Source organism: Triturus cristatus, chromosome 6 (assembly GCF_964204655.1).
Source record: "Triturus cristatus chromosome 6, aTriCri1.1, whole genome shotgun sequence".
Taxonomy (NCBI): Eukaryota; Metazoa; Chordata; class Amphibia; order Caudata; family Salamandridae; genus Triturus; species Triturus cristatus.
Window position 1 is genome coordinate 199,310,023 of NC_140589.1, and position 27,763 is coordinate 199,337,785.

A 27,763-nucleotide genomic window follows, 5' to 3' on the forward strand; every position below is an offset into this window, starting at 1 on the left:
TCGTACTAGGCCCAGTAACACCACCACACAGGACTCAATATCAGTTGCTTGACTTGGTTCTTTATCAAAAAGTAGTACGTTCAATATTTACAGTGGGATCGAGGGATCCAGTAAGAGTCTCAATGTCTCGAAGGGAATAGGGTAGCGGGACAGTCTCAGTACCAACCAGGTACGGGGAAGGGGGCTCTGTGCCAGACCTTGGATGCTGTCTCAGAGCGGCTTGGTCGAAGAGAGCCGCGACGGCGTCAGCAGGGCTCGGGTGGTAGTTCCGCTTGGGTCGAGCCGCGACACAGTCAGCAGGGCTCCGGTGGTAGGTCCGCTTCGGTCGAGCCGCGACGAGGTCAGCTGGGCTCTGATGGCAAGTTCACAAGGTCGGGCCGCGACGGCGTCAGCAGGGCCCCAAAGGTTCGTAAAGGTCTTGTAAGTACGATGGAGCCGCGACGTCGTCAGCAGGGCTCAACAGGTAGTTTCAGGCAGAGTCTTCCTCCGTAGGGTCAGCCGCGATCCGATCAGCAGGGCTCTTGACTCCAGGATACAACTACTGTCCTGTTGTCGGGTCGCCCCAGATATAGGACTGGAGCCCTTTGATGTCCGGACCCTTGCGCCCGGAGGGGGCGGAGAGGCCGGGTAGGGAGCGGCCAGACGCCCAGCAGGAGAGGCGCCAGGCCCCAGAGAGCTGTGGGGCGATCGCACCTAGGTGTGGAAGAACGGTTGGGGGTCCCATCGATACTGCCCTCCGCCGGGAGTGGGAAGGGTTCACGTGGTATCCCCCGGGCCAGGGGTTGGCGCCTCGATGTCGGGCCTCGCTGGGACAGAGGCCGGGTGAAGCGGGGTCACACAGGTGGTCACGTGGAGTGACGTATAGTCCAAAATGGAGGAGCCCCGAGGTGCATGGGGCCTCGTGCGGCTTAGCGCGGGGAAACAGGACCACGCCACGAGGCCGGCTCCCACATGTGTCCCCCCCAGCTGAAGGCAGGGAGAGTCACCCATCTCCTTGGGGGTCCTCCTCGCCGAGGCGGAAGAATCGGGACAGGCCGTCAGCATTGGCGTGGTCGTTGCCGGGCCGGTGTTCCACAGTGAAGTCCATCCCTTGCAGCGAGATGGACCAGCGCAACAGCTTGGGGTTCTCGCCCCGCATTTGCATGAGCCACCGCAAGGGCCGGTGGTCAGTTTGGACCTTGAAGTGGGTGCCGAACAGGTAGGGCCGGAGCTTCTTGAGAGCCCATACCACGGCGAAGGCCTCCCGCTCGATGGTGCTCCACCTCTGTTCTCGCGGCAGCAATCGGCGGCTGATAAAGGCCACAGGTCGGTCGAGGCCCTTGGTGTCCACCTGGGAGAGGACCGCCCCGATTCCGTACTCCGAGGCATCGGTCTGGACTACAAATTCCTTGCTGTAGTCAGGGGCCTGTAGCACAGGGGCAGCGCACATGGCTGCCTTGAGAGCATCAAAAGCGGTCTGACAGCGGGGCGTCCAGTGCACCGCCTTGGGCTGTTTCTTTGAAGTGAGCTCCGTAAGGGGGCCCACAATGCTGCCATAATCCTTGATGAATCGTCGGTAGTAGCCTGTGAGGCCTAGGAAGGCCCGGACAGCGGTTTGGGTTGCGGGGGGCTCTCACGCCTGGATGGCTTCGACTTTTAACTGGAGGGGCGCCACCTGGCCACTCCCCACCTGGTGGCCCAGATAGGTCACAGATCCTTGACCGATCTGGAATTTACTGGCCTTAATGGTGAGCCCGGCTCTTTGGAGAGCGGCCAGGACTTCCCCAAGGTGTCCTAAGTGCGCGGCCCAGTGGTCGCTGAAGACGGCAATGTCGTCGAGATAGGCCGCGCTGAAGGCTTCTAGTCCGGCCAGGACCTTGTTTACTAGCCTCTGAAAGGTCGCTGGGGCGTTCTTCATACCGAAGGGCATTACCCGAAAGTGGTAGTGCCCATCGGGGGTGGAAAAGGCGGATCGTTCCTGGGCGCCGGGAGTGAGCTTGATCTGCCAGTACCCAGCGCTGAGATCAAAGGTGCTTAGGTAGCGGGCGGCCCCTAGGCGATCGATCAGCTCGTCGGCTGGTGGCAAGGGGTGGGCATCGGTCTTGGTGACTGCGTTCAGGCCCCGGTAGTCGACACAAAATCTGAGTTCGGGGGCCGTGCCGGGGGCGGCGGCCTTCGGCACCAAGACTACCGGGCTGGCCCACGGGCTGTCGGAAGGCTCGATGACTCCGAGGGCGAGCATCTTGGCGACCTCGGTCTGTATACATGTTCGGACTCGGTCAGGTACTCTGTAAGCGCGGTGTCGTACAGGGGGGCTGTCCCCTGTGTCCACATCGTGGACGCACCAGGGGGTCACCCCGGGCGTGAGAGAGAAGAGGGCAGCGAAGGGTTGCAGCAGCTTCTGGCAGTCATGGCGCTGTTCTGGTGTCAGGGTGGCGGAGAGGCGGACGCCCTCCACGGAGCCGTCTTGGCCCGAGGACCCCAGGAGGTCTGGTAGGGGCTCGGAGTCACTTTCGCCCCCATCGTCGGTAGCCAGCAGTAGGCTTAGTTAAGTTCGGGCAAAGTGGGGCTTGAGCCGGTTGGCGTGCAGGACCCGGAGGGGGTTCCTCGGGAACTCCATGTCGACCAGGTAGGTGACGGGGCTCTTCCTCTCAACTACCTTGAAGGGCCCGGTCCACTTGTCCTGCAGGGCGCAGGGGTCCACGGGCGACATGACCCAGACTTGCTGGCCCGGCTCGAACTCGATGGCTGAGGCATTTTCGTCATACCAGCGTTTCATGTCTTCTTGGCTGGCTTCGAGGTTGGCTTCTGCCAGGGCCCGGAACTTCCGAGTCTGGTTCCTCAGGGTCAGGAGGTACCGGTAGACGTCGGGGGGGCATCTTGGACGGCCGCCTCCCAGCCCTCTTTGACCAGGCTGAGGGGCCCTCGGACGGGGTGCCCATATGTTAGACCTGTCAGCCCTTTGGGTGGTCCCTCCTCATCATTATTTATTTTGTCCCACTTTTGCCTCAAACCCTGTTTGAATTTTTCCTTTTTGGGAACCACCAGACTTTTTAGTGTTGCTGCAGATTCAGGGAGCCATTTTATCTACCCCTGAAACTTCTGTCTGAGGGCCTGAAGCACAAAATGGTGGCCACCTGTGACATCACCAGCATCCACTGGAACCTACCAGCACCTTCCAGAACATTCCAGAACCCTGTGACAGTTGGAGGCGGTTTGGAATGTTGGGGAGTTAAGAGAGAGAGTTGGCAGTTGGAGCTGGCAGTTGGCACCTGACTGGTGAAAGGAGAGCAGCACAACAGTGAAGGAGGAAGGAGTGAAGCAGCAGGGGTGGAAACTTGTGCCTGGAGTGGGGTCCATAAACCCACCCTTGATACTTGTCCCTACTGATGGATCCCAGCCTGTAGCCCTGTGTGGGAAGAAGCCAGAAAAACTTATCCTAAGGACCTGGACAGCAGGAACAGGCCTTAGAAGCAGAAAGCAGCAAGATCCTGACCTGGAAACTGGTTTCCCTGGAGTCCGGCGTCGAGTAGCCTAAGACCTGGAGCCCGAGGTGGACTGACTGAAGAAGCAGACGTCGTACCCGGAGCCGCCTGAGGTCGTAAGAGGGCGCCGACGGAGGTCGTGAGGAACACCAAAGGTCGAGGAGGAAGTTAACCGAGGTCGAGTGAGCGGCGTCATCGGAGGAGTGAAGTCCGCCCTCCGGAGTCGTCGGAGACCGAGGTGAAGTGTACCGGAGGTCGGGAGTGAGGATCGCACTCCGGAGTCGCCCGGAACCTGAGAGAAGGAGCACCGGAGGTCGGGGGTGAGGATCGCACCCCGGAATCGCCGGAAGTCGACATCGAGGCCAGGCCGGCCGACGTCATCGAAGCCGAGAGCGCCATCGGACCGGAGCCGCCCGAAGTCGACATCGAGTAGAGACTGCCCGACGCCGTCGAATCGGAGGTCGAGATCGAACCGAGGCCGCCGACATCGGACCGGAACCGCCTACCGGCGTCGTCTAGAACTGACATTGTGCCGAGGCCGCCGAGACCGAACCGGAACCGCCTCACGGCATCGACACGACTCCAGCGGCGTCGGAACATCAGAAAAAGGGCAGTAAGTGGAGTAGAGGGCGCCTAAGGCCCTGTGGAGACCTGAGAGACTGTTCTAAGGGGCTAGGGAGGTGCTGGAACCAACCTGACTGTGCCAGGGGTGAATTGGGACTAACCTAGAGAGGTTGTGTGGAGAGAGAAAGCCAGGGCACTGGTATTCCCCCCTTGATCTACCTCAGTTTAGGCCTCAGCCTTGTCCCAGCCAGGGAGTAGAACCCCTCAAGCCTTCCACAACCCTACAAGCTGTGCCTGGGCCAAAATCAGCCCTTAGGAATTGAAAAGTGATCTGATTACATGAGTGCTGCTGTATACTTTTAATTATTTATTGGGGGCACTGTATTTATTGTGTTAACCTATTTATTGCTTCACTATATTTATTGGTCTCCAGGACGTGTTGGTGTACAATATTTATTGGTTCAGTATTTATTGCCTCAGAATATTTAATTGCCTGTATTACCTGCACTTATATTTATGTCCCTTGTATTTATGATCATCCCTATTTATTGAATCTCCAGACAGTATTTATTTGACCTGCACTATTTAAAAATTGTATATTGTGATTGACTTATTTATTTTCCCAATCAGCAACTAAGAGAAAAAGATAAAGAAGAATATTTTCATAATTTTTACGGTGTAGAGTCGTTTTTGGAACGGATGCACGCATGGTTATTGTATGGGTATATTGTATGCTTAGCACGGTGCCTGTTTCCTGACCACTCGAGCCAAGCTACCACAGTGTGTTCGGGGAGTCCACCACCACCCTGCGGAGTGGGAGTGGGCTGTTTCCAACATAAATTGGTGTTCAGTGGTGGGATAGAGCTGTGCCTACATATACTCAACAATAACTGTGGGTAGTCCATAGGCCTACACCGGGAGTTTTCTCACAGCGGCCTTCCTAATTGTGGGTTTTTGTTTTTTCCAAATTTACTCTGGTGGTGGGAGGAGGTATTACTAAAGGTACCACCCTACATTGTTACTGCACAAAACCTGTCCTCTAACCTGAGTGGGCAAGATGGAGTTTGTACTGGAAGATTTAGAAACGTACACTGTGGCCCAACTCAGGGAGTTTTGCCAGCGGGAGGGGGTGTACTGTCCCCCAGGAGCAAAGAAGGGTGCACTCCAAACCAGCTTAAGGGCTTGGGGGGAGGCACGCCGAGAAAGCAAGGCTGAGGAGGAAGACAGGGATGGAGAGCCTGACCCCGAGGGGGCTGAGATGTACCAACCTGAGGTGGGGAACCTGTCAGCAGGGCCCAGGACACTTTCTAGGAAGGGCAGCACTGTCTCTAGCGGGGGCTTATCCGAAGTGGAGTTAGCAGACCGGAGAGAGAAGAGACAGCTCACATGGGACTTAGCAAGGCTGGAAAAGGAGAAAGAGGAGCAGAGGATGGCCCATGAATTGCGACTGAAAGAAATAGATCTTCAGATTTTGAGAATCGGGGCACAACCTGTTCCTAATGGTGGCAGCCAAAACCAAGAGTCCACCAGGGAATCCAAACCTTACCTGCCAAAGGACATTGTAGCGAGCTATGGGGCGGGTGACGACATCGCCAAGTGGCTAGCAGCCTATGAGGTCTCATTGAGGGCCCATGGGGTTCCAGTGAAGTATTGGGGAGGGGGATTGTACAAATACATGCCTCCAGCTGGTAGGGATGCTTTACTGGCCCTCGAAGAGGAAGAGCAAACCCACTACCCCACCATGAAACTGGCGCTCATCAGAAAGTTTGGACTAACACCTGAAAAGTACAGACAGAAGTTCAGGGGTAGTCACAAACTGGGCACGCAGAATTGGGTGGACTTCCTGGACTATGCAAAGAAGGCAATGGAAGGTTGGATTCAGGGCAGCGAAGTGAGGAACTACGAGGAGTTGTTTGACCTAGTACTGAAGGAACACCTGCTCGAGAAATGTTTCCCTGAACTGCGGCAACACCTGGTGGATAGCAAGCTGACCAGTCCCCGGAAGCTTGCTGAGGAGGCGGACATTTGGGCTAGTACCCGGGTGTCCACAAGGGGGACTGGAGGGGATACTCAAAAGGCCGGACAGGGCGCCCCCCAGAAGAAAGAGGGAGGGGAAAAGAAAAAGGAGTTCTCCAAAGGCCCCCAAAATAACTTCCAAGGGAAGGGAACAGGATTCACCCCTAGGGCTAACCCACCCAGAAACCCTAATCCTGGCCAGAGTCAGCAGCCAAGGGTTGTCCATTGCTACGAGTGCGGTGGCGTTGGACACTATAAAGGAGATCCGAAGTGCCAGAAACGACCACCCCCTCCCACTGGAGGAAAGACCCCCGGAGTAGCTAGTGTAGTGCTCGGGGAGGAGATGCCCTTAACTAAGGGAAGGGAGTGGGCGGGTGTCACTTTAGTGTCCCTGGGAGAACGGGAGATGGTTCCTAAGATCCAGGTGCCCGCAAATACCGCAAAGTATGGGCAATGGGTCACCATCAACGGCCAAAGAGGGGAGGCTCTGAGAGACACAGGAGCCAGTATGACTATGGTGCGTAGTCAACTGGTGTCTCCAGAGCAGGTAATTCCCGATGTACTCCACCCAGCCGCGATGGCTGACGGCAGAACAGGTCACTATCCCGTGGCCGAGGTTCCCTTTGAATGGGGGGGGTTTGCAGGTTCACTTCGAGTTGCCGTAAGCCCTGCCGTGCCTGTCGATTGTCTGCTGGGGAATGACATGGAGCACAACGCTTGGAAGGAGGTGGAATACCGGACTCACACCGAGATGCTGGGTACACCTGACTGGGCCTGTGTTAGCACAAGGTCCACGACTACCCGAAGAGGGAGTTCATTTCGGCTGGAGCCTGGAACAAAGGCCCAGCCAGCTGCCAGTCAAGGGAAGAACCGAGGACAGGAGGAGCCTGCCTCGGCGTCCCCACCCCGTAGGACGGATAGGCCACCGGAGGTGGTGGACCAGGAGTCTGCGGTGGGGGACGTTACCAACCTGGAGGACCTACCCATCCCGGCCGAGTGGCACGTGGAGGGAGGCCCGTCCAGGGAGGAATTCTGCCAGGGCCAGAGGGAGTGCCCTACCCTTGAGGGGCTGAGGCGACAGGCCGAAGCCCAGGCAGCAGGGAACGTTGAAGGGAACTACAGTGTTTACTGGGAGGATGGCCTCCTCTACAGTGAACCCAAGGCACCCCTACACGGATCGTCACGAGCCTTGGTAGTTCCTCAACGTTATCGAGCCTTCCTTCTGGAGTTGGCTCACGAGATACCATTGGCAGGACACCTGGGGCAAGACAAGACCTTCGCCCGTCTTGTCCCACACTTTTATTGGCCTCAGATGAAAGTGTCGTCCGATACCTACTGCCGGACATGTGTGTCTTGCCAAGCCAGTGGGAAAACAGGGGTGAAGCTGAAAGCTCCCCTGGAACCACTTCCTGTCGTTAGCACCCCCTTTGAAAGGGTGGGCATCGACATTGTGGGTCCATTAGATCCACCAACTACAGCTGGTCACAGGTTTATCCTGGTTCTGGTGGATCATGCCACACGGTACCCAGAGGCAATACCTCTGAGGACCATAACAGCACCTGTTGTGGCTAGGGCCCTGATGGGAATCTTTACCCGAGTGGGTTTTCCCAAGGAAGTTGTGTCCGACAGGGGGACCAACTTCATGTCAGCGTATATGCGGGCAATGTGGAAGGAGTGTGGAGTGACATACCGGTTCACCACTCCTTACCACCCCCAGACAAATGGTCTGGTGGAGAGGTTTAACAAAACCTTGAAGGGCATGATCCGAAGTCTGCCTGAAAGCCTGCGGAGGAAATGGGACGTCCTCCTACCCTGTTTACTTTTTTCCTACAGGGAAGTGCCACAGAAGGGAGTGGGCTTCAGCCCCTTTGAGCTTCTGTATGGGCACCCTGTACGTGGACCTCTCAATCTGGTGAGAGACGGATGGGAAAGAACTCCCAGAAAGCTTCCCCAGGATGTGGTGAGCTACATGCTGGCCTTCCGGAGCCAAATGGCTAAGTTGTGGAAGCAAGCTTCTGACAACTTGGAAGCCAGCCAAGCAGTGATGAAGGCGTGGTATGACCACAACGCTCACCCGGTGGAGTTGGAGCCTGGCCAGAAAGTGTGGGTGATCGAACCGGGAGGGCTTAGCGCCCTCCAGGATCGCTGGTCAGGACCCTTTGAGGTGTTGGAGAAGAAGGGTAAGGCTACCTACTTGGTGGACCTGAAGACCCCTCGTCAGCCCCTGCGGGTGCTGCATGCCAACCGCCTCAAACCCCACCACGAGAGGCCCGAAGTCATCTTGATGATGGTGACTGACGGAGGAGAGGACGTGGAAAGCGAGCCTCTCCCTGATCTGTTTGCGTCTCAAGAAAAGGATGGGTCGGTGGAGGGAGTGATTCTCTCCCCATCTCTAACTCCTGAACAGCAGGAGGACTGTCGCCAGGTCCTGGGACAGTACTCTTTGTTGTTCTCCCTTGTCCCGGGTAGGACTCACCTGTGCGTCCATGACGTGGACACAGGAGACAGCCCACCTGTGAAGTCCAAGATCTACCGGATGTCAGACAAGGTGAAGGCCAGCATTCATAGTGAAGTCACTAAGATGCTGGAGCTAGGAGTGATTGAACCTTCTAGCAGCCCCTGGTCTAGTCCGGTGGTGTTAGTACCGAAAGCTGCACCACCGGGTGCCCAACCAGAACTGAGGTTCTGTGTGGACTATCGGGGACTGAATTCAGTGACAAAAACTGATGCTCATCCGATCCCTAGGGCGGATGAATTGATTGACCGGCTGGGAGCTGCCCAATATCTAAGTACCTTTGACCTTACTTCAGGGTACTGGCAGATCTCTTTGACTGATGGAGCAAGGGAAAGGTCAGCCTTCTCCACGCCCAATGGCCACTACCAGTTCTGTGTGATGCCCTTTGGGCTCAAGAACGCACCTGCCACGTTTCAGCGCCTGGTAAACCAGATCCTCACCGGAATGGAGAGTTTCTCTGCTGCTTATCTGGATGACATAGCCGTCTTCAGTAACAGCTGGGAGGATCACTTGCGTCACCTGCAAGCTGTTCTCCAGGCCCTGAGACAAGCTGGATTGACGATCAAGGCCAGCAAGTGCCAGATCGGGCAGGGGTCGGTAGTGTACCTTGGACACTTGGTGGGTAGGGGAGCGGTGCAACCCCTCCAGGCGAATATCGAGGCCATCATGGCCTGGGAACCCCCCAAGACTCAGACTGAGGTCCGAGCATTTTTGGGCCTCACGGGATACTACCGTCGCTTCGTGAAGGGGTACGGTACCATCGTAGCCCCCCTCACGGAGCTCACGTCCAAGAAACAACCTCGACGGGTAGTCTGGACGGAGGCTTGTCAGCAAGCCTTTGGGAAATTGAAGAAAGCCATGTGCGAGGCCCCGGTCTTAAGGGCCCCAGACTTTTCCAAGGAGTTCATTGTCCAGACAGATGCATCAGAACATGGCATTGGGGCAGTGTTATCGCAACTCAACGAAGAGGGTCTGGATCAACCCGTGGTCTTCCTATCCCGGAGACTACTTCCCAGGGAACAGAAGTGGAGTGCAATAGAGCGTGAAGCCTTTGCAGTGGTATGGGCTCTGAAGAAGTTGCGGCCATACCTGTTTGGCTCGCACTTCCTAGTTCAGACCGACCACAGACCCCTTCGTTGGCTGATGCAAATGAAGGGGGAGAATCCCAAGTTGTTGAGGTGGTCTATTTCCCTACAGGGAATGGACTTTCAGGTGGAACATCGGCCTGGAGTGGACCACGCCAATGCAGACGGTCTCTCAAGGTATTTCCGCCTTAGTGATGAGAACTCCCAAGGGGTTGGGTAGCTCTCCCCACTTTCAGCTGGGGGGGACGCGTGTTAGACCTGTCAGCCCTTTGGGTGGTCCCTCCTCATCATTATTTATTTTGTCCCACTTTTGCCTCAAACCCTGTTTGAATTTTTCCTTTTTGGGAACCACCAGACTTTTTAGTGTTGCTGCAGATTCAGGGAGCCATTTTATCTACCCCTGAAACTTCTGTCTGAGGGCCTGAAGCACAAAATGGTGGCCACCTGTGACATCACCAGCATCCACTGGAACCTACCAGCACCTTCCAGAACATTCCAGAACCCTGTGACAGTTGGAGGCGGTTTGGAATGTTGGGGAGTTAAGAGAGAGAGTTGGCAGTTGGAGCTGGCAGTTGGCACCTGACTGGTGAAAGGAGAGCAGCACAACAGTGAAGGAGGAAGGAGTGAAGCAGCAGGGGTGGAAACTTGTGCCTGGAGTGGGGTCCATAAACCCACCCTTGATACTTGTCCCTACTGATGGATCCCAGCCTGTAGCCCTGTGTGGGAAGAAGCCAGAAAAACTTATCCTAAGGACCTGGACAGCAGGAACAGGCCTTAGAAGCAGAAAGCAGCAAGATCCTGACCTGGAAACTGGTTTCCCTGGAGTCCGGCGTCGAGTAGCCTAAGACCTGGAGCCCGAGGTGGACTGACTGAAGAAGCAGACGTCGTACCCGGAGCCGCCTGAGGTCGTAAGAGGGCGCCGACGGAGGTCGTGAGGAACACCAAAGGTCGAGGAGGAAGTTAACCGAGGTCGAGTGAGCGGCGTCATCGGAGGAGTGAAGTCCGCCCTCCGGAGTCGTCGGAGACCGAGGTGAAGTGTACCGGAGGTCGGGAGTGAGGATCGCACTCCGGAGTCGCCCGGAACCTGAGAGAAGGAGCACCGGAGGTCGGGGGTGAGGATCGCACCCCGGAATCGCCGGAAGTCGACATCGAGGCCAGGCCGGCCGACGTCATCGAAGCCGAGAGCGCCATCGGACCGGAGCCGCCCGAAGTCGACATCGAGTAGAGACTGCCCGACGCCGTCGAATCGGAGGTCGAGATCGAACCGAGGCCGCCGACATCGGACCGGAACCGCCTACCGGCGTCGTCTAGAACTGACATTGTGCCGAGGCCGCCGAGACCGAACCGGAACCGCCTCACGGCATCGACACGACTCCAGCGGCGTCGGAACATCAGAAAAAGGGCAGTAAGTGGAGTAGAGGGCGCCTAAGGCCCTGTGGAGACCTGAGAGACTGTTCTAAGGGGCTAGGGAGGTGCTGGAACCAACCTGACTGTGCCAGGGGTGAATTGGGACTAACCTAGAGAGGTTGTGTGGAGAGAGAAAGCCAGGGCACTGGTATTCCCCCCTTGATCTACCTCAGTTTAGGCCTCAGCCTTGTCCCAGCCAGGGAGTAGAACCCCTCAAGCCTTCCACAACCCTACAAGCTGTGCCTGGGCCAAAATCAGCCCTTAGGAATTGAAAAGTGATCTGATTTTACATGAGTGCTGCTGTATACTTTTAATTATTTATTGGGGGCACTGTATTTATTGTGTTAACCTATTTATTGCTTCACTATATTTATTGGTCTCCAGGACGTGTTGGTGTACAATATTTATTGGTTCAGTATTTATTGCCTCAGAATATTTAATTGCCTGTATTACCTGCACTTATATTTATGTCCCTTGTATTTATGATCATCCCTATTTATTGAATCTCCAGACAGTATTTATTTGACCTGCACTATTTAAAAATTGTATATTGTGATTGACTTATTTATTTTCCCAATCAGCAACTAAGAGAAAAAGATAAAGAAGAATATTTTCATAATTTTTACGGTGTAGAGTCGTTTTTGGAACGGATGCACGCATGGTTATTGTATGGGTATATTGTATGCTTAGCACGGTGCCTGTTTCCTGACCACTCGAGCCAAGCTACCACAGTGTGTTCGGGGAGTCCACCACCACCCTGCGGAGTGGGAGTGGGCTGTTTCCAACACCATACAACAGTTCGAAGGGGCTGAAGCCCAGGGATTTCTGTGGTACCTCCCGATAGGCGAACAAGAGGCAGGGCAGCAGGACATCCCATCTCCTCCTCAGGGGCTCTTCCAGGCCCTTGATCATCCCCTTCAGGGTTCTGTTGAACCGCTCGACCAGTCCGTTCCCCTGGGGGTGGTAAGGGGTAGTGAATTTATAGGTGACCCCACATTGTTGCCAGAGGGATCTCATGTACTTCGAAATAAAGTTCGTACCCCTGTCGCTCACCACTTCTCGGGGGAACCCCACCCTGGAGAAGATGCCCATCAGGGCCCGGCCCACCACTGGAGCTGTCACGGTGCGGAGTGGGATGGCCTCGGGGTATCGGGTGGCGTGGTCGACCAGTACCAGGATGAAGCGGTGCCCCAGGGCGGTTCGGGGGTCGAGGGGTCCCACGATGTCGATCCCCACTCGTTCGAACGGGGTGTGGACGGCTGGGAATGGTTGGAGGGGGGCTTTCACTCTCCACCCAGTCTTCCCGCTAGCTTGGCAGGTCGGGCAGGACCGGCAGTGATTGTCCACGTCCCTTCTCATTCGGGGCCAATAGAAATGGGTCACTAAGCGGCTGAAAGTTTTGTCCCGCCCGAGGTGTCCGGCGAGAGGCACGTCATGTGCCAGGTTCAGGAGGAACTCTCGAAATCGGAGGGGGACCACCAGCACCCGGCCGGCCCCTAGTTCGGCGACTTTCTGCTCGCTATACAATAAGTCATTGTCCCAATAGACCCAGTGGGTTCCCGTGGGGTCCCCCGCAGCCTGGGCGGCCGCTTGCTGTCGGGGCCCCCTCGAGGGACGGGCAGGCCTTCTGCTCTTGCTGGAATTGTTCGCGGGTGGGGCCCCCGTCGTGGCGCCACTGGGCCAGCTCGGGGATCTCGCTGAGGGAGGCGGCCTCGTCGGGAGAAAGTTCGGGTGGCCCGGCCTCCTCGTCAGGTTCCTCCGTGCCGGAGGAGGGTGATAGTTCGGGGCCCGTCGGCTTGTCGGGGGCCGTGGCAGCGGCTGGTTGGGCAGTCATGGACCGGGTGGTGGCGCAGGCCCACTCGGGCAGTCCTAGCATCCCCAGATGCTCTCGGCGTTCTACCTGGGCCCAGGGTGAGCTCTCTAGGTCATTCCCCAGGAGGCAGTCCACTGGGGCGTCGTCGCGGACAGTCACTTTTAGGGTGCCGGACACTCCTCCCCACTCGAAGGGGATCCTGGCCATCCGGCACATGCTTTCGGTGTTGTCCGCGGTCCGGACAGGGCAGAGGACATGCGGCAGGATTTGTTCGGGGGTCACCAGGTGGCAGCGGACAGCGGTCACACTGGCCCCAGTGTCCCGGAGGGCCTCGGCCCGTCGTCCATTGATGGCACCATTTCTCGGGAGCCCAGGCATACAAGCGACATGGCAGCTGGTTCCCACTCGGGGGACCCGTCGTCGTGGTTTTCCTCCTCGTCTTCTTCCTCCCCCAGGGCTGCGGCGGCTATTTGTCGGGGAGGGGGTCCAGTGGTCCCGTTCCGTCGGTTCACGGGGCAGGCCGGGTCGCTCGCATAGTGGCCGGTCTGCTGACAGCCGAAGCAGGTCACTGTCGGTCGTGGTCCAGGCCGTGCGATAGGGGTCCCCCTTCGGCCCTGGGTCGGGGAAGTGTGGTTGGTGGCTTGGCCTCGTGGCGGGCTTCTGGGCGGCCCGGCCGGGAATTCTCGATTGCGGTGGGACCCCCCTCCTCCGCCTCGCTGGCGGGCAGGTCCCGTGGTACTCCGTGGATAGTCCCCCACTGGGTTCCGGGGGACCCGGGTGTTGACCCATCGGTCTGCTTCGGCGGCGAGCTTCCGGGGCTCGGTCAGTTTACTGTCCAGGAGGTGTTGCCTTAGTTCAACAAAGCAGTTGTTGGCGAGGTGCTCCCAGACAATGAGGTCGAACAGTTCATTGTATGAGGTGACCTTGCTTCCTTTTATCCAACCTTCCAACCGTTTCTTTTCCTCGATTTCCTCTTGCAGCCGTAGTTGCTCCAAGGCTATCTTCTTCTCCGCCAGTAGGAGCTCACCGTCCAGCCGGAGTCGGGCGAGGTCCATTTCGTGTGTCCGGACCCTCTCCCGTTCTCGCATTTCTTCGGGGGAAAGGCTGGTTTCTGGGTCGGCTCGCCCCCCATCTGTCGGGATTGGGGTCGGCAGGGTTCCGTCCCGGGCCGAGGTCCCTTCGGCTCGGGGTGGAGTGGTCTCGGGTTCTGTCCAGGCTTTCAGGGCTTTCTGCATCTCTTCCTTGGTGCCCAATCCTGTGGTTGCGATCCCTTTGTCTTTGCAGAATTGTTTGAGTTCTTTGTGGGTGTATTCTTCCAGTTTTTCCAGCTGGAAGATTGCGGCCACGGTTGCTTCTTGGCCGTCCATGGTTCCCTTTCTCTTTTTCCGTCTGGTCAGGTAGTGGTTGCGTTACTTGCCTGTACGATTGCGTCTGGCTCGGATCCCGTCGCTGGCCACCAAATGTTGGAGGGAGGACCACCGGGGAGTCGGGGAGACTATTCCGGGGCACCTTCCTACCGCACAAGTATAGCCGAGCGCCGCTGAGAAGCCCCTGCAGGGGGGGTCCTTCTCCTATGATCGTACTAGGCCCAGTAATACCACCACACAGGACTCAATATCGGTTGCTTGACTTGGTTCTTTATCAAAAAGTAGTACGTTCAATATTTACAGTGGGATCGAGGGATCCAGTAAGAGTCTCAATGTCTCGAAGGGAATAGGGTAGCGGGTCAGTCTCAGTACCAACCAGGTACGGGGAAGGGGGCTCTGTGCCAGACCTTGGATGCTGTCTCAGAGCGGCTTGTTCGAGGAGAGCCGCGACGGCGTCAGCAGGGCTCGGGTGGTAGTTCCGCTTGGGTCGAGCCGCGACACAGTCAGCAGGGCTCCGGTGGTAGGTCCGCTTCGGTCGAGCCGCGACGAGGTCAGCTGGGCTCTGATGGCAAGTTCACAAGGTCGGGCCGCGACGGCGTCAGCAGGGCCCCAAAGGTTCGTAAAGGTCTTGTAAGTACGATGGAGCCGCGACGTCGTCAGCAGGGCTCAACAGGTAGTTTCAGGCAGAGTCTTCCTCCGTAGGGTCAGCCGCGATCCGATCAGCAGGGCTCTTGACTCCAGGATACAACTACTGTCCTGTTGTCGGGTTGCCCCAGATATAGGACTGGAGCCCTTTGATGTCCGGACCCTTGCGCCCGGAGGGGGCGGAGAGGCCGGGTAGGGAGCGGCCAGACGCCCAGCAGGAGAGGCGCCAGGCCCCAGAGAGCTGTGGGGCGATCGCACCTAGGTGTGGAAGAACGGTTGGGGGTCCCATCGATACTGCCCTCCGCCAGGAGTGGGAAGGGTTCACGTGGTATCCCCCGGGCCAGGGGTTGGCGCCTCGATGTCGGGCCTCGCTGGGACAGAGGCCGGGTGAAGCGGGGTCACACAGGTGGTCACGTGGAGTGACGTATAGTCCAAAATGGAGGAGCCCCGAGGTGCATGGGACCTCGTGCGGCTTAGCGCGGGGAAACAGGACCACGCCACGAGGCCGGCTCCCACAGGAAACAAAAAAGTTGCTTTCACAAACAAGGGGCTGCATGCTTAGCAGCTCCCTGTTGGTGAAAGAAATGCCGGCTTCAGGCAGGAGTTGTGGAGCTGACCGTGACCATGGGGGGGGGCCTTCAGGCTCCCCTATGGTCCTAGTGCAGATTGGATGCCCTAGGTCCATCCAGGACAAATGACATGGGGATGGGGGACACGCGACCCAGTCTCCTGAGGGGCTTCCTTCTTGTCATCTTTTGAGATCGTGTTCTAATCTTTTAAAAACTGGAAGTATATAAACTTGCCTAGAAAATCCCACCCTTTTGGCCCTGCCTCACATACATTAGCGGTATGCTATGTCTTCTCACCATTTTCCCAGGATAATGGACAGCTTACTAAATAGCTCCCCGGAGCAAATTTCCCGCCATTTTTTGCCTAGGAATACGATCATATCTACACCAAACAAAGAAGCAATTACTTCTGTAAAGTACAAATAATCCAAGTGTTTTTCTCTGCAGTTCCACCTTGGAAATCATCTGGTGAAGGCGCTTGAGGAACAATCACATTGGCAAAGATACAGGCACACAAGGTCACTGGAGACATTTCCTTGGCGTCCTTTACACAGTTGTAGTGTAGGAGACGCACTACCCAAAGAGATAGGACTTACTAATTGGGCAGTAGAAAATGTTCCACTTGAGTAGAGGTGTTACACAAAACAGTGAACTCTTCTTGGGTAAATGCTCAGGGCAGGTTTGATTCTGGCGCGATGCTTATTCTGTAGAAATGAAGCCTCAACGGGAAGTACTTACAGATCTATATAAAGAAGTTTCACTTCTGTAAAGTACTAATCATTCTAACTTTGTGAAGGCAAAGCAATTGTGTTTTCACTGCATTTCCACCAGTAAAAGTTATCGGTAATCCGTGATGGTGTTTGCATCCTTGCTTTTTTAAATTGCAATTAAATGCCTTAAGTAATGCCCAAATTGCATAGCACCACTCACGCAACCACTCACTGACACATGTACTCATACACCCAGTCACAGACCCACACAGCCACTCACAGACCCTTAGTGCCACGCACAGACCCACAAAGGCACTCATAGACCCACAAAGGGACTCATATACCCACACAGGTACTCACAGACCCACACAGGCACTCACACACACACCCTATCACAGATTTACTCATGTACACATAAACCCACTAACAGACCCACACTGGCTCTCACACACCCACTCTTAAAAGTTACAGTTAGTAAATACAATAGAAAACAAACTTAGACATTCATTGAAAAAACAAAGGTTACAGGGGCATTATAGTTAGGAAATAGAACAATTAAAAAACCTTCGAAATGTAATGAAGAAATAGGGAAGTTGTAATTGAGAAATAGAACTGTCAAAAAACTTGGAAATTCACTGAAAAAAACAAAAGTTACAGGGGCGTTAAAGTTAGGATCAGCTTTCACTCGTACAATACCAGTAAAAATCAGCAGTTATAACTTACGCACTCACAATGCACTAATTGCGCAATGACTAATTCACCTCGCAGTCCAAAGGATTGTAATGCAGGCTCTGATTCTATCCAAATTGGATTATGGCAATGTGCTGTATAGAAGTGCAGGCAAGACATCTGTCCATCACTTACAAATTGTTCAAAATGTTGCTACTTACCCAAATATGTGTGTCTCTCATCTGCTTCAGGAATTGCATTGGCGTAAGATTTCCAAATGTGTCGAATTCAAAACACTTTGTTACATATTCATGGCCAAATTTGTTATTTGTTACATCAAGAAACTGGTAACTCCCTATCCGCTCACTCGGTCCTTGAGATCCTCGAATCAGGCTTTGTTCATCATACCAGCGTTCCGTCTAACGTGTATGAAAGGCCACGCCTTTGCCTGCTTAGGCCCTAAATTGTGGAATTCTCTACCTGATGCTCTCAGAAACTGCAAGAAATTTGTCACCCTTCCACAAAAATCTGAAGACCTGGTTATTTCAAGTCATTGTCCTGTGACATTTCATCTGTGCATTCCTCTTGCCAGGAAACCCCTCAGGATAGTTCTGCTCTTCACAAGTTGCTAATGATAATAAAAATAATACTTCACATACTACACCACTCATGACAGGTCAGTTACATCACTGATGACATGTCAAATGACATTGTCCACAGAACCACTCACACCCTTATACAAACTCTCATACACCCACTCACAAACCCATTCAAAGACCCGTACAAGTACTCACACAACTACTCAGTCATCCATAGAGCCACTCAGACACCCACTAAATGAGTCATACAGGACTCGTACAACCACTCACTCACCCATAAAGTACTCATACAACCAGTGACTTGCTTATACAAACACTCAATCTCACTCTCATCCAAACAGCTACTCACATACCCACTCACTCACCCATATAGCATTTCAACGTCACCACTCATTCACACATACAGGCACTCACACACTTCCTCACACCCCCACACAACAACTTAAATACCCATTCACACATCCATACAAGCACTCAGACACCCATACATCCATTCACACAGACAACTACTTTACAGTACAGCCACTCAAACATCAACTCATTTAAAGAAACACCACTCACTCACCCATCGAACCACTTACGCAGCCAGTCACTCACTCATAAAGCCATTCAGACACCCACTCACACAGTCACTTACACACGCTTCCACCCATACACCCACTTACCCATACAGCCACTGACACACTCGCCACACAGCTACTCGCATACCTACTTGTACACCCATACAGTCACTCACACACCCATACCTGCACTGAGATACCCACTCACACACAGGTACACAGTCACACAGCCACTCACATAATATATGCTAGAAATAGTATCACTCAGTAGTAGTATAGAAAGTATACTATTGTATCTTATGTAGTACCTTAGTATATATGTTCAACACTCATAAAAGTTTATAAAACACACACACTTACTGGATGATGTTATCAGTGATGTAATTTGAGATGTCATCAGCGTTGTCACTGACTATGTCAGTGATGTAATATGTGAGGTCATAATCCGTGGATTGCGGGGTGTAAGTCATAGTTAGCTCAGGTAACTGTAACTGCTGAATTTCACTGGTTTTGTACGAGTGAAATCTGCGCCTTCCTATAACTTACCTGTAACCTTTGTTTTTTTCTCTTTGAAAATATATGTATATAACTTTCAACCTGTAACCTTTGATTTTTTGCGGTGAATGTATATTCAAAGCTTGCAGGAATTTGCCCCGGGGAGGTGGTGGTACCTGGAACTGCTGGGGGGGGAGGGGGCACACGGCCCCACACATTAACTAAATTTAAAGCCTGGGGAGGTGGCGGTCCCCAGTGCTTCAGGGGGGTCCGTGTGGGCCCACGCATTCTGTAAACAAAAACCCCCGGGGATGTGGTGGACCCTGGCCTGGGGGATCTGTGCAGCCCCCCATTAAAAAAGTTAAAACCCCGGGGAGGTGGCGGTCCCTGGGGCTTGGGGGTGGTCTGAGATGCCCCTCCTTTAATGATTAAAGAAGCCTCGGGGAGGTGGTGGTACCCGAAGCGCGGGTGGTGCCGTGCGGGCACCCTTGATTAATTTAAATCAAAAACCCCGGGGTGATGGTGGTCCCCGAGTTTTGATTAATGCCCCTCTTTTTTTTCATATGCCCTTGGGGTTTCGTCCACCTGGGGCCTTCCTTTAAAAGAAGCGCTGGAGTCTGTGCTTGATATCTTTTTTTATTTAGCCGCAAAATAGATTGTGAACCCGTAGCTTCGCGGCAAAACTGAAAACACATCAATTTAATGCTATGTGGGGTCCCTGTGGCACCCCCCTCCCCCCACACAGCTTATCTGGGGGTTCAGGGTATTCCCCAAGATGGTTGCCAACACTTACTGGTTGAAATGTTGGCAGCCAATCAAATTTCAGAAGGATCTGTGAGTCTACTGCAGAGACTCGCGTCTCCAGAAATCTATATTTTATATACTTAAATAGCTCAAAAACAGATTTACATCAATTCACAAAAAGCATGCTTTCTGGACCAACATCTAGCTTTCTGCCAAATTTGGTGTAATTCCGTTCAGCAGTTCATGCTCTGGTCGTGTTCAGAAAATGAAAAATCCCCATAGACATAGCATGTGGAAAACACGTTTTGAAACTCTCCTTTTTTCTTGGACCCCGCTAGATGGATCACCCTGAAACTTTCAGCACAGCAGCTCAACCAACAAGCGGAAATTTGGGGAAATTCATCAAGTGGCCTCAAAGTTATTGACAAAGACAAAACAAATTCCCCTATGGAAACTTTGTTCCTAGCTATAACTGCCTAATGTGTATCGCCAGTAGAATATGAATATATATATATATATATATATACACACACATATATATGTGTGTGTGTGTGTGTGTGTGAGTGTAAGACTTTGCTGTAGAAATGGCAAAAGACTTTGTCTTTTTCTATCTCGGCGTGGATGGCACTGTGCTAATCCCATGCTTAAATACTTTGATAGAAAAGCAGACATTTGAGGTGAGCAGATCTAGAGTGTCGCTGGTGTTGAGAGTGCTCTAACAGGAGCTGCTTTCCACCTAAACTTGAGAACTACCCAGAGTTCTCTGCTTCTTTATTTGCATAATTTATTCATCACTCTATGCCTGAAAGGGTATTGTTTTGACTTATACTGGGTGCTCCCTTGTGTCTGGACAAAGCTATACCTCTCTGAAGAGCTCTAATTAGAGCGAAACACTGTATCAGGGGTTGCTTTTACTCATTTCAGGTTGGCTTGGTTCGCATTTTACCAATTCAAAGCTGTAATACTGTGCCTGGAGTGGTAAATGGCTTTTGTCATTTTACAGCTCAGCATGGACAGCACTTGCTAGTCCTATGCTTAAAGACTTTGCTGTAGAAATGGCAAAAGACTTTGTCTTTTTCTATCTCGACGTGGATGGCACTGTGCTAATCCCACGATTAAATACTTTGATAGAAAAGCCGACATTTGAGGTGAGCAAATTCAGTGTCGCTAGTGTTGTATGGTGCTCTATACAGGAGCTGCACTCCACCAAAATTTGGGAACTACCCAGAGTTCTTTGCTTCTTTTATGCATAATGTATGTGGTACTCTATGCCTCAAAGGGTATTGTTTTAATACAATCTTCAGAAAATGTGGTGGATCGTGCAACATTTGTAGGATTGTGATAGGCTAGTCTACTGATTTTCAAAATACAGGTAACCCTTTAGCAAGACAATGTCAGTATTCCCAGTATTGCAACATTTTCTTAAAGGATATTGTGTAAACAATCTTATCTGCTTCTATTCCCTGGATGGTTTCTTTATTTTTTCCGATCATTGTTATTCGAGCATTGATATATATTTTTTATAATATACTGTATATTGTGTTGTTTCTTAATTCGCACAGGCTGTCTCACCATCCCTTGTGTTAGTTATCTAACTAATTTTCAGAACTATATAATAATTCATAAATGTGCCAGCTCCCTAGAAGAATGCGAGTTAAGATCAACATTTTGAAGTGAAGAACATGTTAATTTCTTTAAAAAGTTACTAATCTCTTAAAATCTTTGAGTATGATCCTCATGAGCTAATTTGTTTGGTGAATAGAGAGCTACAGCTGATGACTCGTATGCTTTTTTTTGTTATGTTCTTACTGGAGCTTACGTTTTCAACACTGCTTATTTTGCCTGTTTTCCCTCATCAGATTAATGCCCAAGAAGGTCTGTCAAAGTGTAATTTCTTGTATACATTGCCATTGATTTGTACTTGAAAATTGGCAGTATTTTGCTCTGGGTGCACCACCGCACCAGGCAGAAGATGGTTTGGCGACCCTTAGTATTTGCATCCACAGCCATACAAAAGAGTTCCATCTTGTGAAAACAAAGTTATAAATAGCGATGTTATTTTAAATGCTTCTCATCTAAAACTGTTTTGTGTTCTCCCTCGCTCTGATGTTGCCTGACATTTCCCTTTTTCCTTGTCCAGACACCGTTGGAAGTTGCGCAGCAAGCTGTGGATGCTGATGTGCATTGTGTAGGTGTTAGTACACTGGCTGCAGGTCATAAAACACTGGTACCCGAGCTTGTTAAAGAGCTGAGTGGTCTTGGACGTCCTGATATACTTGTAATTTGTGGAGGTGTTATACCACCCCAGGTAATTCAGACAACCGCTTTTCTTTAAATTGATAATGCCTTTTTGTCAAAGTGCAATGTGTGTTCCTACCCAGGAAAATGTACTTAGTTCTTTTGCATAATTTGCTAAAACAAACAAGTTAAAAATACCAACTTCAAGAATGTCACAGAGCTTAAGTTCCTTTGGGAACAGATGTGAATGACTTAGTAAATTCCTGATCTTGGAATTCAGGAACCTTTACATTAACCCTCTTTACACCCTAAATAATTGTGAGATTCTGGGAATATCACTTCATATCCCTGTGACTGAAAATATTGACATGTATAAGAATAGTAATAATGTATAATGTAAAACCTCAACTGGGATGATTCTGTCCCAAGCAAATAGTTCTGCTGCCTGAACTTCTCTTCCACATGACATCCCGGTTTCTGTAATCCCGTTACATCCCTTTTATTGGAGTTAGTTTATCAGTGTACCATGTACCTTTAATGCAGTTACAAAACATAGTTTTCAGTTGTGCGAAGAGAATCAACTTAGTTATTGTATCATCTCTAATCTCACTTTAGCATTGCAGTTTCTGTACTTGTAGAATATTTTTTTTGTTTGTTGAAAGAGCAATATTGAGCTCTTTCACCAATGGCGTGCCATTTACCAATATAGTGTAATTTAGTCGTAAACCCTCCAGATCTTGAAAAAATAGGTACGGTCATTGTCAAGAGCCCAGCTGTTGTTTCATCAAAGTTGGTTTTGACTACCTGCACATCACCTGCCTAACATCAAGAAAGAACTTGAGTTTCTGATTCAAACAAGCAATTATGGTACTGGTGTTCTCTAGAGCAGAATGTGCTTGTATCATTCTTTTTGTAACCCAGACTTATTTCCATAATTGACAATGCTTCTAAAACACTGCTGCTTTGTGGATAGAGGTGACCTTCAGCCAGTACATTGGCTACCTATGTGCTACCCCTACTGTTTAATGCACTTTGTATTATTAATCAGATAATTAAAAAGGTTCATTCAAATCAGTTTAATCACTGTACATCCCGAACTGTTCACTGAGCCTTTCATCTACTTGGTTGATTCCTTGATTCAGAAGGCGCTTCACAGGAGGACATTTTTTTCTATTGCGGAACTAAACTTGGGAACAACATTCCCTTGTATCTCAGATCAATGGACGACAATGTAGACCTGTCCGTTCACTAAGTAATTAACTTCTATATGTTGTACATTAGTTTGAAGTTCAGGCTATTTCTGTTATGAAGTTGGACTTCAACATATCTATTACTCTTTGCCATCAGCACTTTAAAAGATCTAGTTCACAACAAATGAATGTCATATTCTGTGCTAAATGTTGTTAGTTCAGAGACACATTTTTTAGTCTCTTTTGGCATGTTCCTAAAACGTTAGCTGTTCAACTGTTCATGCAAAACTACAGTGTTAGTGATTGATTAATACGGATACCTTTTTTATTGCTAATATTTTCATTTCTAAGGGATTGTAGGTGTCTGTTATTGAATTATAGTTTGTTCTAATGGGAATTAAGTTGTAAAAACATAGTTTTACACCTAGTGCTGCTGTGGTGTTAAGCTGTAATAAGACAGTAAAGGTGCTTCAGATTCACATGGTGAAGATGTTTTAAATGTTCCTGGAAGTGGCATGGGGCAGTAGTTAATTGTAGGTTCCTGGGAAATATGTCCCAAATTCTAGGCTACAAAAAACACGCTGCTTTTAGGACTTAGGAAAAAATACATTAATTCTCCTTCACCATGGGAGGATTTTATAGGCAAGCAACAATGTAGTTTTTAGCCTTGGATATACTTTTTGCTGTAATCAGTACCTTCATTATAACTCGAAGGGTATCTAAAGACAAATAAGTAGTTTGCACTATGGAGCCTTTCTTCAGATGAGGCTCAGCTCAGCAACGTTTTGTCTCCTTAAGACACTTTACTGATGTTCTCACTGATTGGACTTTGCATACTCCTGAGTATATGTTATTACCTATTATTTTCTGGTGGGAGTATTTCTGACTATCAAAAACTTAGGAGAGCCAGAAAGCCTAATATCTGGTAGGTGGCACCAACCAGTCCTGTCACCAGGGGAAAGCCATTGTCTTATTCTGGGAGCAGTTTTCACAGCTTGTTAAGATCAAGCACTAGCTAGGCAGCTGTAGCCATGCTAATGCAAATTAGCCTGTAGGAGCTTCCATTTGGAAAAATAACTTTCTAATAATTAGTTTTCTTAAATATTTATTATGAATCTAAGATCACCAACAGATTGGATTTTTAATAAGTATGAACAATAGACAATTCTAGTCATTTCCCGTCAAAAGTTACAGATTAAAGTTTAAAGTCTGTACTTTGACATTTTTTAGAATCCAGCTACAGCCCTGCCAGTGAAACTGACTTTTACGGCTAGTCACTGAAGAAGCATACCAACTTTATTTCATGCAGGTCTCATTTTTAAATATCATGCACACTACCTTGTGGGCAACAAGTTGTGATAAGGAGTGACTTATTAGTTAAAAGCAGGGTTTCCTACCTGTCAGAAAGGGTTATTTTGACAAGTACAGGTTAGACAGGATTGTTTTTGGGGTGCTGCAGTCAGGCTACAAATGGTAGACCGGAAGGCAGGTTTTACAGGCCCACTCCGTGGATGGCACAATAGGTGCCGCAGTCCACAGGTTACATTTAACATCTAGGTCCTGGGTGCATTGTTTCACCACATATGAGGAACTTGTAGGCAAGTTATATGTGCCAATCAGGGCTAAACCAATTTAACAAAGTCTGAAATGGAGAGCAGACTCTAGACTCCTATTTAGCGAGGGTAAAGATCATGGAGCTATAACGCCAGCAAAATATGTAGGGTTAAAACTGGGGGAAAATCGCACCAAAGATTGTAGTTTCCTACAGGTACAATGTGTCATCTGCTTGAAGAGTCTTCGATGGAGTGCTGCAAGGCTTCACACTCTCACCATTCTTCTCAACTTAATTCTGACTGTTGGCCCAGCTCTTGAGACATCGTGGAATAAACTTTCAAATCTGTTCCTGAAGACATCCATATGCACTTTCTGCTCAATGAGGTCCAAAAGGGCAGGAATATAATAACTGCCTTAATCACAATTGCCACTGGATATAAGAATATATCCTTTGTTTGAAGGGAACAGAGACTGAGATTCTTTTGTTTGACTGAACAAACCCCTAGTCAAGCTGTCACCAAACCCAGAGAAGGAAAGCTAACTTCAGAACCGATTTTGGGTAACCACAGAGGAGGCTCATTACCCTGGCCACACCTCTGGGTGGAACACAGACTCTGCACAGGTGGAGAATGGTTTCCCCATTTTGGATTTTGAGAGTGAGGGGCATTGTGAGATTGTTTGCAGTAAGGCAAACAGGAATTACTGAAAAAGTGGATAGAGATGCCCCTGGGAGGTTTTACCCCATTGGTTAGGCAGTGATTAGGAGTCTCTTCACCCACAGGCTGGTGAACGCTTCAAAGCTCAGAACACTTATTGGACCTTCAGAAGAACAGAAGAGGACTAGACATTCTCTCTGTTTCCTTTGAGGAGCACTGAAGGACTGGAGATGCTCCATTTTGTACCCAGGGCAAAGAATTGGACTCCAAGGGTCAGTTACCTGACCTTGTGAAGGGCTACAGAGAACATAAAAAGCTGAAAGAGGTATTTTCCTTAGAATTCCCATTTGACCTGTGGCAACTGGAACATAGACTTGCTTCTGCTGGTGGCCTCTTCCCGGCGCCTCAGGTCTCTAAGGGCCCCCTTAGGTCCTGATGGGCTTTGAAGTGTTCTCCTCTGGTTGCCTGGGTACTAGGAAAAAGTTTGGAAACTTTTCAAAAACTCTTGATACAGAACCCCAGAGCCAAGGCAACCTATTGCAAAAAGTACCTGATGGGCAGTTCCACAACATCAGATTGAATTTCAGATTCATTTCCTTGAAAGGTTCCAACAACTCTGATAAAAATGACAAAGCCCCTTTCTGATTTGGGACTAAAAATCTTTTTCAAGCAAATACCTTAGAAGCTCCAGAGCCTTAGCTGGACCAACCTATGGCAGGCACCTGACTGGCCACGCCTCTCAGGCAGCTTCAATTTCAGATTTGTCTCGCAGGGAGACAAATTTTTCTTCAAAAAAATTACAAAGTCCCTTTTTGGATTAATACTTTGGAGCTCAAACTTGTGACTCCCAGACTTTCACTGTCCACTTGGTGTATCTGAGCAGGGCTCCCTCGCAGTCAGCCTAAGCTCACGTCTACCACTTCCATAGACTATCATTCGCACTTCGCACTTTGTACTTTTTGGTGCTGTTTTCACTTGAATCTTTAAAAATAATATCTTCGGTTTCTCTTATTAGAGTTTTGTCATTGGGGTCCTATTTTACTCATAACATTTTTCTCTTTATCTTAAAATTGCTTTTTGAATTTTATTGCTTTTTTGACTTTTTTCCTACTGTGTATGCACTGCTGAAATACTTCACACATTGCCTTTGTTTTAAGCCTAACTGCTTTGTGTCAGTTTACCCAGGATTTGAGCACAGGTTTATTTTATTTAATTTGTGTAACATCTATCAGGTGGTGGCCTCATCCTTTGAGATGGGCACTTGTCCACCTCAAACAATCTACTTTCCTACACTGGGTATACAGCAACCTTTTCTGTCATATATATATATATATATACTTTGTCTACAATCTGATTCTTGCCTAATGTTTGATACAATATGTATGTAAGTTTCATCTTCTACAAGGATATTATTACATTGTTAACACATCTGTCTTTCTCAGGTTTACAAGTCTATTTATATCTACAGCCAGTGCTCCCCTACTGTATATTTGATAATTATCAGTCTGTTTTTAGTGTTTAGTTATTTATTCCTGTAAAGTACTTCTGCTGTCCAGCTTTATTACTGGCTTACAAAAAGTCCATAGGACCACCAAACCCGCAGTGGTGCAGCGGTTTACTGCTGCACTGGAGGTCTGACAGCCGAATTACAACTTCTGCGGTTGGACCGCAATGTAAAGGCGGCACCCGCCAAGGGTCCGCAATCCCTGGCAGTGGCGTGGAAATGTGAGGCCGCAGAAAGCTTGGTGGGGTTGCTGCATATTATGAGTTACCTCTCTGCCATCGGTCTCATGGCGGTGTTCACATAATGAGACTTCTGACGGTGAGGAAACTAAAGATGCCCTACAGGGCCCCTGGTGCCTCAGGCCATGTGGATGCGTGCAGGGGGGCACATAGTGTGGCCCCCGTCTGCATGCATGCCCAGTTCTTGCACAGCATGGACTTGACAGTCCATGCCTTTGGCCCCGCTCCCACACCGCCAACTCGTAATCCGTCCCGAAGGCATTTTCCCATAATCTATACAAAAAGTAACTCACATATACATCCATGCACTCACTCATAAATCCAACCATTGACTCATCGTTTTATTCACCCTGCCATACAACTACAAATACAGTCTTGCCGAGCAAGAAACGTTTTAACGTAAAAAATAGCCAGAATTATTGTTTTTGGTCGATGTGGGCTTTAAGTACCATGTGCAATCTCCCATTGACTCAGTATGCTGTTTATTTGCAGGCCTCCTAACGATTATTATGCACTGAAATAACAATGATTTTTCCTTTTTTTTTTTTTTTAACAGGACTATGATTTTCTTTTTGCCTCTGGTGTCTCAAGCATATTTGGCCCAGGAACACGCATTCCAAAAGCTGCTGTACAAGTAATCGACGATATTGAAAAATGGCTGGATAAAAAACAACAATCAATATAGAATCCAGTTCATAAAGCATTTTTCAATATTTCATTGATATGTGTAGAATGTATTATCAGGCTTATGATTTTCACGCTGATGTAAAAGAAAGTCCGCTATCTGAGCCACATGCATGTAAAGTGTATGTACTTCCTGAGAGAAGTGTTCTTTGACTTGGTCGTCTGAGACTGGAGAACTTTATACTTGTTTATTAATGTAATGAAACATTGTGACAAAATATTCTAAATAAATGTTAAGTTCTTTAAATAAAATGTAAATATTTTTCATTGAATTTTGTTTTATGTATTGATTAATTCCGGCAAAAACACTTGCATAAACTTTGGATTATTAATTAGCATAATTTCTACCCTGCAACATTGTTACAACCATAATTTTATGTTCTGTATCTCCTAATGAAACTGGTACTGCATTGTGGCTGGTGTGGGAATTATGACGAAGAGTTATTTTAAAATTCAAACATGCTCCATGCTCTGGC

General features: G+C 50.0%; 1 protein-coding gene across 5 annotated transcripts in view; it reads left to right on the top strand.

The window, feature by feature from the left end:
* Positions 1–27,559, top strand: part of MMUT (methylmalonyl-CoA mutase) — a 254,830-nt gene extending 227,271 nt beyond the window's left edge. For all 5 annotated transcript variants that reach the window (XM_085610519.1, XM_085610518.1, XM_085610517.1 and 2 more), the window contains exons 12-13: positions 21,363–21,530; positions 27,160–27,559. In XM_085610519.1, coding sequence (XP_085466645.1) covers positions 21,363–21,530; positions 27,160–27,288 — 297 coding nt within the window. In that variant the 3' untranslated portion in view covers positions 27,289–27,559. The remainder of the gene's footprint in view (positions 1–21,362; positions 21,531–27,159) is intronic.
* The last annotated feature ends 204 nt before the right edge of the window (positions 27,560–27,763 follow it).